Genomic DNA, 14,973 nt, shown 5'->3' with positions numbered 1-14,973 from the left:
GAGGAGAGAAGATTCAGTTCAAAATCATAATGGAACAAGAGAGGGAGAGTTCACCTGTTCTCATTGGTCAAATGATTAAGATCCAGAGGATACAGATCCAAAGTAGAGAATAAAAACTATTTATGCGGTGAATGGTTAGTTGTGGCACATATTGACAGTATGTAATAGTAGCAGATTCAAATCATAGCTTTTAAAAGGGAATTGGATAAACATTTGAGGGAAAAATGCTGCAGGGTTTTGGGAAAAAAAAAGCAGGGTGGGGGACTAGCTGAGTTGTTCTTGCAGGGAGCCAGCACAGACAACTCAGGCTAAAATACTTCCTTTTGTATTGTAACTGTCCTATGACACTACAAGAAGTGTTATGGGATTACAAGCTTGCAGTTGTACAAATTCTAATAGCAGCTTTCGGTGAAAGCACAATGGTCGAAAATAGCAAAGTTGAAAAATGCTTTTAAATCATTGCTGCAGATTAACACAAGGCATAAAGGCATTGTGACAAAACCAGAATTGCTGAGAAATGCTGGCTTCTCTCCCAAGCCCCCAGCTTCACCACAAGAGAGCCAAGCTATCTCAATTTAAAGTGGCTTTGGTGAAGAGCTCAAGTTCAGGAATACTTCAAGTTCTATATTGCGATTTGGAAAAAAGGAACAGCTTAAATCAAAGGAACACAAACAATGAAAAATCATGCAACTGTTTAGAAATAATCTGCAATATTAACTTCAAAATTACTTTGCAACAATGTAGGCTTTCATTCCAATAACTTGAAGGGTCAATTAACATAGTACCTATCTTAGTGCCACCAATAGTTCTGATATCAACAGCATATTGTAAATTACATTATAATAAAAGATCTTCTATTTCATTAACAACATACACAACAGATTTGTATATGCACACAATCACCCAGTGACCAGAAAGAAAATAACAACATCTCAAAGTCAAAAGATAATTCAAGAGTCTTGCATGTAAAAGGTCCCCACCAACCTGCAAAACGAAATGCTACCTTATAGCACTGTTATATTGAAGATTGCAACCTGACAGAATGATGCCCAGATAATAGCTCTTACGACTACTCTCAATGCTCGGGCATCGATAGGGATGCTCTTCCTGAAGGATGCACAATTCTGCTTCACAAACAGCTTCCCATGCACGGTCTCAGACATGGCTGCCACCAACAAACAAAATCCAGAAATCCTTAATAATAAACCTTTGACCAACTTAAATACTGAAGTTTATACTAGATTTGGTCAATTCATTAATGTTTTTGTAAAATTTAATGTGAATAAAAGCAAATACAAATACTTACCCTAGATCCAAGGTGACACAACAGGTTAAATCTAAGCCACCAATTGCTATCCTCGATGTCTCCAGAAAAGGTGCTCCAATCTAATTAGATGCAGATTGTTACAATCATAAATAGCATAATTAAAAGAATTTTTCTAATTAACAGTGCAGTTGCAACGCATATTTTTTAAAAAAAGACAAAAATCATGTTTAGTATTGCAGTTTTTAATACCTGCTTTCTTAAACAAGCCCATAAATAATTATACATGAATCTCTGCTTATTGGAATGTGCAATGCTTTATATATAAATAGAACTTGAATTACTAATTCACAATCAGACACAAAGTTAAAACTAACTGAAGTAAAAGTATGTTTTTTATCCCCCTCCTCCAAAATTCAATGGTTACAGCCATTGCTGCAAGTGGAATGTTTTGTGCAGTACTTCACAAATACTCGCATCACAGAACAGAAGCACTGTAAGGTTCTTTACTTTATATAAAATAAGTAGGTACATAACCAAAGATAATTAAACAAAATGCTTCCGTAATTTAAAAACCAGTATCTCAAAATGTCGACAACCTAAACATTGAGAAAGCATAATATTTATTAAGACAACTGATTACCAATAAATAAAACAAGCATAAATTTAACACATTGGTTATACAACTTGTAAAGAACTTCACAATGTTCTATTTTTCAGCAAGTTGGAGTAGATAATGAAATAAAATGACCTACAATGTGCATAGAAATATCTCATACCACATAACCAGGAAATTCAATTTCTGCTTTTGAATATTGAAAATTCAAGCAAAATCATTCCACTCAGTCTAACGTCCAAGAAATTATCATCACATTTGCAAAGATTCTCTAACTGAGAGAAGTCGTTTCGTTAGCAGGTTTAAAAAGGTCTTGATTAAGCTCATTAAAATTACTCACTACAGTTATTACAGTAGAAGATAGATATTTTCTGCTCGACGAACACTGGTCAACTAAAATATTAACACAACTGAAGATTAAAAGCTAATCTTCCCTTATGCTGCAATGTAAGAAAAAAATGATTTTTTTCTCCCATCCCCCTCCCCACTTATTTAAAAGCCTCAACTGAGCTCATTGAGCAACTGCAGCTAAAAAGGTGGCAATGGTCCAAAACCAGACCAAAAGAAAAGTGTTTTAAGTCCATTTATTTTCAGTAAGCTTTGGTCTTAAGCAAACAAAAAATTCTAAATTAATGAATGTATTTAGCTGTACAAAACAAAAATCATGTGCTTTTATGCAGCCATTTGAAAATCATATGGCAGTACGTGGAAGGCAAGAAACTAGAATAAAATGCTTTCTGTCATTTTGCTGGTGGTGAGGGGAGAGCAAGGAAGGCAGCAGAACACAATCTCATGGTAGCTCAACACTTAAACTGAACGCCTCCTTCATAATCAATTCTCAGGTTGAGGTGCAAAAAATCTTGTTCAGAACGGGAGATTTTATTGGTAGGGAAAATTAAGAATATTTGTTTTTGGGGAGGGGAAACATGACCAAAATGCTAATGAACACATTACCTGGTTGGTGTTTTGACATCAAAAATTGTAGTGAGGTCCACAGCCAATTAACTGCCAAGTTGACTGACATGGAAGTAGAGAGTGAAACATTTACAAGGGAAAGAAAAGGTTGCTTTATTTAAAAACCATGCTGCCAAGACATTCAAGAGGGCAGGCCAATTCTTACAAGCTTGGAGCATTAGGAGTCTTTTAAAATTGTATCAAAACAAAATCAGTGTGAGAGTTGTTAACACAAAGTGCCTAAAGATATACCACCACTAAAAAAGGCTATCCAATTCACCACTGTTGCAACAATTGCCTAAATATGCCACTTGTAAAATAAATGGAACACTCAAAAGTTGTCAGTTTCACACAATGCTTTTTGATTACTCCCACATTTGTGCACCTCAATGTGCACACCAACTTTGAAATTTAAACATAATTACAGTTAAGTGTACAGTTACTAAAAAGTCTGTGGAATGGTCATAAAAGAAACAGCTGTAAATACTATGGTATCTCAATTGAAAATATTGCACAAATATAGGTCTTCCTTTTCACTGATTTAAGACCAACAGCTCTTAATCATACAGTGACGGCTATTGCAACTGGTGTCCCTCAAGTTACATGGGAAAATGTATGAATTTAAAATCTTCTTATTTTGCAAGCAGTGCCACACCAAAGCTTTTAAACTGCTTTGAACAAACAAATGTCCCTTAAATTAAGCACAGTTTCCATTAGTTTGGAAGACCTGCAAGTCAGCTGACAGTACTCAAAAAAATTTGAGAATTCTGAACGCAAAATTTGAATGAATATTTTGAAAAAAGTCATCTCTGATTTTACAAGAACCTTTGCACACCAATGGACCTGCTCATTTCTCAAATGCAGTGTCTAATCTTTTTAAAATAAATGATCAGAGGTGTATCCCAAAACAATCTTTTGAGCACCACGCTAATCTGGCTTGTAACAAGACATCATTTCAAAAGACCTAAGGCCATGAGTTCCATTTGTAATGGAAAATAACTGTGCAAAAAAGCTTAAATTCCTACTTTTGTGCCAGTGTTAAAGTATTTCTTTTTTAAAAAAAAAGGAAAACTCCAGGTCCAACAAGGTTTTTCTTGATTTCACAACTTGATTTTTTTTTCTACTTATTAAAAGAGGCACGATTTTCATGAAAAAGTATCTGCAAACTTTATGAAATGATAGCAACAAATTGCATTTAAACAGTCACTTCACATCACTTGCACATCATAAAGACAGCTCATAGCATCACCTTTCCTCAACGGGCTTGGCAAGTACCTTTTCATGAAGAACACTCCTTCAAACAAGCCACTATATTATTGTAATTCATTTTTTAAAACTGCAAATGCAACTGGTATTTCTGATTAATATATTTAATGTTTATTTACTAATATTCTGAAGCTTCACTGTTCTTTCTCCCTTGCAACTAGTGTCAGCCAGATTAGATGGACTTTAATTGTGCCATTACTTCAGTTGAGATGGTGGAGGTTCATTACAAGCCAACGTAGGTAAATTGTGCTCGATGTTCTGCCAATTTGTCTTAACACGTGTCATTAGAATTTTGATCTCAATATCTTATGGACAAATTGCCAAATACAAGACCAAAAACCTGTTCAGGTTGTAAAATTACAACTGAGTTCAATCTTTGCTTCAAAATTTTGTCAAATAATTTAATTTGTTCGTGGTCCATTTGCAGTGTGTTCTCCTGGTTTTTGCACACAAAGGCAATTTTCTCATGGGACGGTGGTCCACCGGCTTGGCATTTGCGTTTATGTCTCTTAATCAGTATTGACATTGCTTGATGGACAGTGGGAGATATTACTTACTGTATTATGAAGTCAGGTTTCAGCATGCATTTAAGTACCACTACATATTTGAACTGAAGTCAAATGATCCTTCAAAAACAAAGGCAGCAAACAAACATTTCAATCTTCTGCATAAGTTATTTGCTATACCGGCACCTAGAGTTTTCCTAGGACAAAGCCCTGACCAAAAATGTTAGTATCCCACCAAATCATTGTTGAAAACAAAAACCAAGACACAAACCACTAAACACAACATACTGCAGTATAGAAACAGTATCCTTTAAATAGGCCAAATTATGAAATTTAGTATCTGCTCTGTCATGTGCATGCAAATTATAAGTTTTGTGGTAGTGGAACACTTAAGTGACAATAGTACAGCTGTATTCTTCAATCAGATCAACTAACGTGCCAGTCTTTGTAGAGTTTCTTCTAGATAGAGGGATGTTGGAGAAGTTGGCAACTGAGACACCATAAATGTTAACTATTTGAATAAAAATCTACAAGCAGGCACTCATTCTCTCTCTCTCTCTCTCTCTCACACACACAGTACGTTCTTAAGCATAAGTATATTAAGCTTCAGATGTAAAGTTTAAGAATGTCTCAAAAATGATTTTAGAAATGTTCTCCCCTCCCCCAAATAACTTGTCTACCAAAACAAAGTAAGCACCCATTGTTCCTGAGAGTTCTGCTGCATGGGATACTTTTGGAACCACCGATTTATGTGAAAACAATATTCCATGCATCCAAAATAAAACAATTATGAATGGCCATAATAAGATGTCAAATAGAAGATACTGTTCCTTTAACATGCGAGTTATGTCTTACAAAAAGAACTTTTGAAATGCATGCTGCACCATGGTCTTGTGCTATGTGACAAATTAATGGTTATTTCACATGTATTAGCCCATCTTTAAAGGTTCACATGTGGTCAGGGCTTTGTAGGTTACTTTATTTTTTTAATAACAGCATTTAAGTATTACATACAAGTTTTTAAAGAACTGCAGTCATGAGTTATCATCAGTGTTGTACTTCGTACATGATCGCATACAATCAGGTTTGTCCAAATCTCTGACTCTTTGGCTCAAATGGTAGAGATCAGGATTTATTTTTATCCATGGTATCTAGATATAGAAGGCAAAGCCTTCTCAATTGGTCTCATATGAAGAAAGCAATGCAGCATCCACTGGTTCCATACATGAAGGGCAGGTAAAAGATCGCATCAGCCAGTCATCTATACAGTCCAGGTGATAAATATGCATGCACGGAAGAAATCTAATTGGATCACCATAAATGAAGTCCATCATACATATAACACACCTGGAAAGTAAAATGAAGTGCTTAGAAGTACACAAACTAGTTTTTTGGCATACAAAAGCATTACTGTACAACTTTAACAAAGTGCCATTTTAAAGACAATTGGTGAACATTCAGAATACAATTAGAAATGAAATATAATTTCAATATGAAAATTATGTTTAACATTTTGTAGCTGCATCTCAATAAATCAATTTGTGGGGTTCCGTTCCAGAAAAGAAACCATGCCAAGATAGTCATGCAGGGAAAAAAAATGCCCAAAACAAATACAAAAGATTTAGAACAGCTCAGAATCAAGTTAATATTTTGTATGGTGACGTAAGAAAAAGAACAGGGAAAGTTAATGCAGATTTGACCCTGCAAGAATTGAAAAAAGATCAGCATTCAACAGGCTAATCTGAAGCAATGCACTGGTGAATGTTAAGCAGAAAAAGTGCACTACCAGTATTTATCAACAGGGATGCAGAAAAAAAAAAGATGGAGGGTTTGTTCAATTAATTTTAATAATGACTTAAAGCTCATTTTAAAAATGGCTTTGCTCTAAAAATTAGGTTAACTGTAGTGTACTTCTATAGATTGAGATGAAATTTTGCTCAATTTTGGGCTGAGATTAAGTGACTCATTGCTGATCTTCAAAACTCACTCTTTAATTTTCTTTTCCGATCCATCTCTTCCTGGGTCATAGACTCCTTTGGGCAGGTGCTGAATGAGACCTATTCTTTGCGCTATTCTGATCTGTTCTTCTTCAGTAAGTTGAGTAGCCAGCCGGGTTTGACTTGGAGTAGGATGGTAGACAGGAACCTGAGCTTGTTCCTAAGAATAGTTAGGATGAGGAGGAGAAAAAAGACACAGGAATAACATGAATAATAATGCTTAAATGCTTAATACTAAAACTGAATATAAAATAGTGTTTCTATAACCAGGTTATTCAGAATATCACTGGAGCATATTTTTAACATAATAGGACAGAAGCCAACTAGGAATGAAGTTGGCAAGACACACAACACCACATTTCCATTATCCAATCAAGGTAGAATTGCTAGTTACCTCAGATAGTAGTTTAGCACTGAATTAATGAAACTATAGTGTCACAGGCAGCGTTGCGATTTTCAAAGTATTTTGGAAATTAGTGGTTCGTGTGTATCGAAGGGCTAGATAGATAGACAGACAGACAGACAGACAGATGCTTGATCAGTCAGGATTCACAGGTTATGGGAAAAATGCAGGAAACTGGATTGGAAGCATGTTGGATCAGCCATGATCCTACTGAATGGTGGAGCGGGTTCAAGGGGTTGAACAGCCTACTCCTATTCCTGTTTCTTATGGTCTTATAGTATTGTAAATTAGACTTAAAATTGAAAGTGAAGTCATACAGCAAAATATCAAACTAGCCCGAAATAATTAACTGCTCAACTTTAAAAATCATTCATATTAGGATGTCTGACATTGGGTTTCAGTCAACTGTTGATTAAGAACAATCTGAAATTGAAATCAGTGTTGAGTCCAGGAGTGGTTAAGTGTCTAAATTGAAGATGGTGTTCTTCAAGCTTGAATTGAGCTTCACAGGAACTCTACAGCAGGCCAAGGGCAGAAATGCGAATGACAGTGCAACATGCAAATTAAAACAGCACAACTGGAAGCTTGGAGTCACGCTTCCAAACGGAGTGCAGTTATTGTAAAGGAGACTGCATTTTGAGAATAGATGTTTTTCATGTATTCTAAGGTAGTGCAACCAAATCACTTTCACTTGAGTGTTGGGGCCTTGGACAATGAGGCAAGAAGGAAAACTACCGATATTACACCTCCTGCAACTTGTGTCTCCTTCTCAAAATTGTTATGAAGGACAAATGGAGTCAGAAACAATAGAAAGCAAGTGGATAATTGGCAAAGTAAAAGTTATTAATTGGGCCAAAATGCAGAGGAAGATGAATCAGAAGCAACATACGTTGGATGCTGGAAATGTGAAGTAACAAAATCAGCGTTAACTCAGCACAGAAAGCAAAACCAAGAACCCAGAAAGAGAGACTGGATCGTTCAAACTAGTAAGGTGCTCCATGGCTCAGTGGTCAGCACTGCTGCCTCACAGCACTAGGGAACCGGATTTGATTCCAGCCTTGGGTGACTGTCTAAGTGGAGTTTTCATATTCTCCTTGTGTCTACATGGGATTCCCCCATCTGCCCCAGTTTCCTCCCACTGTCCAAAGATGTGCAGGTTAGGTGGATTAGCCATGCTAAATTGCCCATAGTGTCCAGGGTTGTGCAGGCTAACTGGGAAAATGCAGGGTTACACGCATAGGGTAGGTGTCTGCGTGGGATGTTCGTTAGTGGATCACGTGGACTTGATGGGCCGAACGACCTGCTTCCACACTATAGGGATTCTATGAATTTCTATGAAAAATTAAATTTCTGTCTAATCATAAACAAGAATCAAGCTCAGTAGATGGGATGGGCACCATTGGCTGAAACAGATTAAGACTTGATGCAAAGGAGTCCTAACATCTAAGTTGTAAAAAGCAATCCAACACAGCACCCATCCTGATTTCAGAAAAGTCAGGAAATCAAATCTCAGCATTTTATTCGCTGAATGGAGGGATGACACAGAATAGGCAGGATTGAAGTGAAGCTATGTAGTCTGCATGGACAGCGGGTCTAGCAATAAAAACCTAGTTTGAAAGCAATGACTTATGAAATGGACATGTGCTCATTTTTAAGGGCATAGGGAAAGTAGCAGTGTTTATATGAAGATGAAATCATGCCATTATATTCTATGAACTTAACACATCATAGAATCAAGTTCATGTAACTTTGAGCTTGAACTCTAATTTCGGCTAAAATGCAGTCACTGGTACAGCAGAGGAGTGCAGAGAAGAACAGTAAAAGTTGGCAATGGATAGAATTGCCAAGGAAAAAACCAAGGATATGCACAGGGAGCAGGAGCTCTTTTACCAATGAAAGTGTTAAGTTATGGCTGCAGATATTAAAACATCAATACTATTAATAGGGACCATAGATGTGACTTGTGTAAATATAATCCAAACCAATGACAAAACAGATAAAGAACTCTTTGCAGAAAATAAATGTTAATCCATAACTCTCCGAGTCAGGATTCATCTAATTGATCTTCCTAAAAAGGTTTATTTAAATTTCCAATTTAACAATGGGATAATTTCATACAAGTACAAACAATGCATTAGTCCCGCTACTTTACCGTTAAAAAAACACGATCATTTTTAAGTCACCACTGTCAAATTAGACAGTTATTCGTTTATAGTTTATAGATAAATTTTGTGCAATTTTGGGATGCATGGTATTATGCGATTGGCAATAAACTTCAGCGTCTGGTCTGTAATGATTCCCAAAAACTGAAGAAAAAAAATCTGACTGGTTAAGTATTCTCTAAATCTTTAATATGCAGTCTTACACTATGCATGCGATGTGGCACAAGTCAGAAAAACGCAAAATCACATTTTAAAAAGTGCATGGTTTGTTTACTGAATATTCTGCATTGTTCATAGAAAGTTTGTTATGAAAAAGTGGACAGTTTTTACACATTAATAATGAACTAGCCCCCCTGGAATGACCTTTGCAATTTAACGTAACACAATGCACTCTGCAGTACCAGACTGACAACTGTAGAATTAACTGCAGTAATAACAAAAATAAACACTTTCTGATAAGATACTGTGAGGTCTATTGTTATGGTTAGTAAGGTACAGCCAAACTCACCAGAAACTTAACTGCAAAAATTGTTGAAGTAAAGGCCATTCTATTTTAGTTGGAAAAGGAATTGTCCATGCATACTTTAGATTTTAGCTGGCATTGATCATAGTGACATTTTTTAAGTAGTGACAAGACAACGTGCAAACATACGTGCACAGTTAACAGGAGTTTATTTAACACTCAATCAAAAACACATTAATCTTGGCAATTGCCATGATTTTGGATTTTTCTTCTATTCTGAACTGCAGATTTGAGGCCAGCACTTGATGTCACAGACAGTCTTAACATTATTCTGACTGTTTATGACCACAAAACAATGAGATTCCGTCACTGGTAACCACAGATGTCAGAAGTTTTCTCTCCAAATCTTAATGTAGTTAAGACTGCAACTTAAACGTCTCTATTGAAAAAGTACCTGGGTTCCTGCCATGCTTTTTAACTTCAACAGAGAAAGGAGCAACTGAAACAGTGAAGTCGCAGTCCTGCAACTAGTAAATTTTTGCAATTTTTAAACAAAAAAATTCTGAAGTGTATTAATTTGAATTATCTTTTCAGTAGTTCTCTGGAGGTTATTAGCCATGATCACAGCCAATTACCAGAGCAAGTTCAAAGGCTGAATTCCCTACTTTCATAGCCCTTTTTGTTAATAGCTGTACGATAGTAAAGAATTTGACTACAACTGAGTTGCATTTTGTCCAACGTTTAAAGTTTTTCACACATTAGGATATTCGCAAGAATACCAAATCAAAGGGAAACATCATTCACACTGTTGGTATCAAGGCAGTGTGATTGGTTGGCAAGTCAATTCCAATTTCGAGACAATACCATGGAGAATGGAGATTGCACCCATTAATGCTGATTGACAGTTTACTGCCAGGCTGCATTTAAATTTTAAACCAGGCAGGTTGACTCTGGTCAGGGCACTGCCTCAAATCTACATCGACTGTGAAGCAGAAATGATTGAGCACGCACGCATGTGTGTTTTTACTGATGTCAAGGACCAAGATCCTGTGTATTAACATGTAGCTTGCAGTACACGAAGATGTGCCTTGCTACGGGCCCAAATGATGATTCTAAATTAGTTGTCAGCATAATTCTTCACACACAGTTGTCCAACAGCAGGAGTGCATCCAATATAGAGCACTGCTATACATTTGGCAAGCATAGGCTAGGTGGGTACAGTCAATTTTGTTTGGTGAGAACAGCCAAAGCATGTTATTTAATACTATTCTGTTGGGTCTTGTGGCCTGCATGCAAAACTTAATTCCACACTTTGCAGAAGAAAGTCCAGGAGACACAACAGCAGCTGTCAAGGCCAATTTGTCAAAAACATTCTTGATATTTTCTAACCAACCTGTTAAGAAATGTTATTACACAACTCTAGAAGCAAGGGACATGAACCCAGATCTCCCAGCCCAGAGTAAGGGACACTCCCACTGTGACAAAAGCACTTTTCAAAGACAGAAATCACTTATTTCACAGCACAGAAACAGGCGCTTTGGCCCAGCCACTATTACTTCTTGTTTTACAAAAGTCTGTTCAACAATGTTATTAAACACCTCTGAGCCAGACTGTCTGGGTTCAAGTTCTACTATTTCAGAGCAAGGGACATTACCAATGCACCACAGACCTTTTCAAAGACATTGTTGGGCACTGCAGTTAAGCTTAGATAGCTGTATTTAGCTACTTTAGTTATGGCTAAAAGCATCAGATAGGGAAAATCTCAAGCATCTATGGAATTACCATGGGGCAGTTATATGTGCTTTTATTCGCAGTTAACATTTGTATTTCATGGAATCTCAGTCAGAACTCAAAGACATGATTGGCTTCATTGGGTACAAGTTAGCGGTTTTCTCAAAATGATTGCAGAGTTGCCTTGTTATTTAAAATTTAGATTGCACTAAGCTCAAATGATTAGTCCTTGCCACAAATTCTGTCCCTCACCACAGATATCACCTGAGATAGCTTTAACTTGTGAAAATGGCTAACTGCTTGCAAATGGTGTCCTGTTTCTCTCCAAGCTACACTTATTAATCCATAACCTCACCATCACTGTTTCAGCCATTGCCTCAGCTAAACTGGTGCCAAAGCTCTCAGCTCCATTTGTCATCAGACATGACTTCCCATCTTCCACCCTCCATAAACTTTAGTTATCCAATTCTGATGACTGCATCTAAACCCAAACGAAACTTATCTCACTTATGTTTCAGTTGCCTCAATTGGTTCCCACTCCTACACTACTGCTCCATGCTATTTCTCCTTCACCCATCCAAACCTATTATTATGTTTTTTTAAAAATGCACTGTTCAGTTTTTTTTTCTGGACTCATGCCATTCATGAAACCTCCTCCAGCCTTGTAACTCAAGATTTACATTCGACACTGTCCTCTTATAAATCCCTCGCTCCTTTCATCCTTCAGTCCATTTTGGCATCCAGCACTGAAATGCCCTCCAACTTGCCTTCTTTCTTTAGGCTCACCTTCAAAACCAACTTTTAGTAAACACCCAGGACATTCTTCGGCTTCGTTTCAAGTTGCTGGATTACACTTCTCTCAAGAGCCTAATATTGTTTTAGAGGTTAATCAAACTGCTGTAATTTGCCATCCCATTTAAAGAATACATACTCATCATATACAGTAATTGTCAATGTAATTAGTTCTCACTCAACTTTTGGATTAATTAAAAAAACCCAACTACTTACACAAAAGTAGCATACACAAAGGATATCATTCAAGCCAACTTTTTTCTCGTTCTTAAACCATGTTTTCCTTTTCAAAAGGTATGTATGTGCCCAGGCACTTAATTCCACAATAAAAAAAAGGTAAATGTTTTGTGACACAAAGGTAATTTAAAAAAAAGAGACAAAGAAACAAGGAATCAATCACCATATATATAGAAATCAATCATGATTTTTGGCCCCAAAAAACATTATTTCAAATACTTTGTGCAAAGGTTAACCTAGTTTTACCAGAATCAATCCACATTGTGAATAGCCACTTATTGGTAATTACTATTATTCATTAATTCAAGGCACATGCAGGAACTTTAGAACTTCCCTCTGCCAATTTCCCTACTAATCAACAAGCACCAAAGAACTGAGCATGTTGCCTTTGAAAACACTAAACTGAAGGGGGGGGGGGGAAATGGTAGCAGAATGGTTTAATGAACCCAAGCAAAATGGTCAGTCAGAGCCACCTGACTCTATGCCCTCAGAAGTGAGGAAACTGGCATTCCAGGATACAAGGCTAGAGCTGGGTGGCTCACAAATCATAAAAAGGGATATTTTAGTAATCATCAGAAACCAGTTTTACTCATTTGACATTTGAAATGGATGGTGAAAATCAAATTCCACCATATTCCATGAGTGTGTATCAACCGACCTGCATTAAAAATATGAATGAAACACTGATTTTAGAAGGTACTCAAAAAGACAATTGGTCACAAGATGATTTGAGATTCCATCTTAAACGTGGACAGCACAAAATTTAAGCTAATGGCAATATTTCCTTCCCAATGAGAAATTTCATGAAGACCTTGTCATGCACTTTCATGATAAACACACGAAGCATGATGCCCAAAAGAACCACATAACTGATGCAAGGAGAACTGTGTGAAGAAAAATGGTTTTGCTCCTCTAGGACACTTTGGCATTCCACTTCCTTTAACAGTGATCAGCCACTTCCAACTTGGCAGTTCTGTGATCTTGAAAATGTCATTCAGCCTTTGGATAAGTATGTCTGAATGAACACTTTCCTGCTACAGATAGTTCTGCTATAATGTGTTTCGTTAACGTGAACTGGCTTTAACACAATTGATGAATAGTGGACAGTGTTCGGATAATGCAAACTTTCTGCTGTACAGGTATAGCGATTTTCAATACCAATTTAGCTATAATGCGATTTTCTATAGTGTAAGGTGACACAAGAACAACTATTGTATTATAAGAGAACTACGTGCATAAACTAAATTGTAGTTAATGCCTGACTGAGTCAACTGGGGCTGTTTGTCAAGTATCGATTAGCTGATTAGATTGACAAGTCAACTACTAATTAGGTGTGAGGATTGTGACTGGAAATGAATTCCATTGACTGATTGCTTTTCAAGTTACAGCGTGCTAGAACCTGCTGTATTAAATCTAAGCGAATTGAAGTACATTAGTTTCTCACTTGCCAAAAGTCTCCAGAGTGAGAAATTCAGTGTGAAAACATAGCTGGTTTACTTCAAAGGCAGAAAGAGACAGTAGCAATGGCAACAATGCCACTGGACTAATAATCTATCGGCCAAAGCCAATGCTCTGGGAATAGCTCCAACCAGTTATAGAAGAATTTAAATACAATTAGTAAATCTGAATATTGATCGATTGTATTTTGGTACACGTGACAATAAAATCAGCGAAAAGTTTTGCTTACGAGCACTACACGCAGATCACAGCAAGCAAAGGATAAGCAGATCAAACAGACTTAGAGGCATGCAGGTTACATTATTTGAGGCCACAGTCCATTCAGCAGTCTGATAACAGCCAGAAAGAAGCTGTTCCTGAACCCACTTGTGCATGTGTTCAGGCTTCTGCATCTTCTGCCTGACGGAAGAGGTTCTAGGAGGTCATTACCTGGGTGCGATACATCTTTGATGATGTAGGCCAACTTTTCGCAGCAGCGAGTCGTGTAAATACAGTCCGTGGATGGAAGGTTAGCTTCCGTGATGGTCTGGGCTGTGCACACCACCTTCTGTAGTTTCTTACAGTCCTGGGCAGAGCAGTTGCCATCCCAGGCTGTTATGCACCTGGACAGTATGCTTTCAATGGTGCATCTGTGGAACCTTATGGTGAGGGACCTTATGGATGTACCAAATTTTCTGAGCTGCCTGGAGGAAGCAGAGGCGTTGTTGTGCCTTCTTGACTGTCGTATTTATGTAGGAAGTCCAGGACAGATCATCATCACGCCAAGGAATTGATACTCTTCACTCTCTCAACCATAATTCCACGGATGTAGATGGGGGCGTGTTCTCCTCCTTTCTTTCTGAAGTGGATGATCAGTTCTTTCATTTTGCCAATGTTGAGAGACAGATTGTTTTCATTGCACCACGTCACCAAGCCCTCTATCTCCCTTCTGTATTTTGAGTCGTCATCACGAGATATCCATCCCACATCCTACTACCGTCGTGTCATCAGCAAATTTGTCGATGGTGTTTGTTCAGAATTTGGCAACACAGCAGGTGTACAGGGAGTACAGTAGGGGGCTGAGGACACATATTTGGGGGGCTCCAGTGTTGAGGATTATTGTGGAGGAGGTGCAGTTACCTATC

At 37.4% G+C, this 14,973-nt stretch overlaps 1 protein-coding gene across 2 annotated transcripts in view; it reads right to left on the bottom strand.

Moving 5' to 3' along the window:
- Positions 1-1,493: 1,493 nt before the first annotated feature.
- Positions 1,494-14,973, bottom strand: part of rnf11b (ring finger protein 11b) — a 46,272-nt gene continuing 32,792 nt past the window's right edge. For both annotated transcript variants that reach the window (XM_048601648.1, XM_020528324.2), the window contains 2 exons: positions 6,594-6,763; positions 1,494-5,953 (listed from right to left, as the gene is read on the bottom strand). In XM_048601648.1, the coding sequence (XP_048457605.1) occupies positions 5,782-5,953; positions 6,594-6,763 (342 nt within the window). In that variant the 3' untranslated portion in view covers positions 1,494-5,781. The remainder of the gene's footprint in view (positions 5,954-6,593; positions 6,764-14,973) is intronic.

This window comes from Rhincodon typus, chromosome 10 (genome assembly GCF_021869965.1).
Source record: "Rhincodon typus isolate 14 chromosome 10, sRhiTyp1.1, whole genome shotgun sequence".
In the NCBI taxonomy this organism is placed as follows: Eukaryota; Metazoa; Chordata; class Chondrichthyes; order Orectolobiformes; family Rhincodontidae; genus Rhincodon; species Rhincodon typus.
Note: the sequence above shows the minus strand (reverse complement) of the source record. Positions and strands in the feature narration are given on the sequence as shown.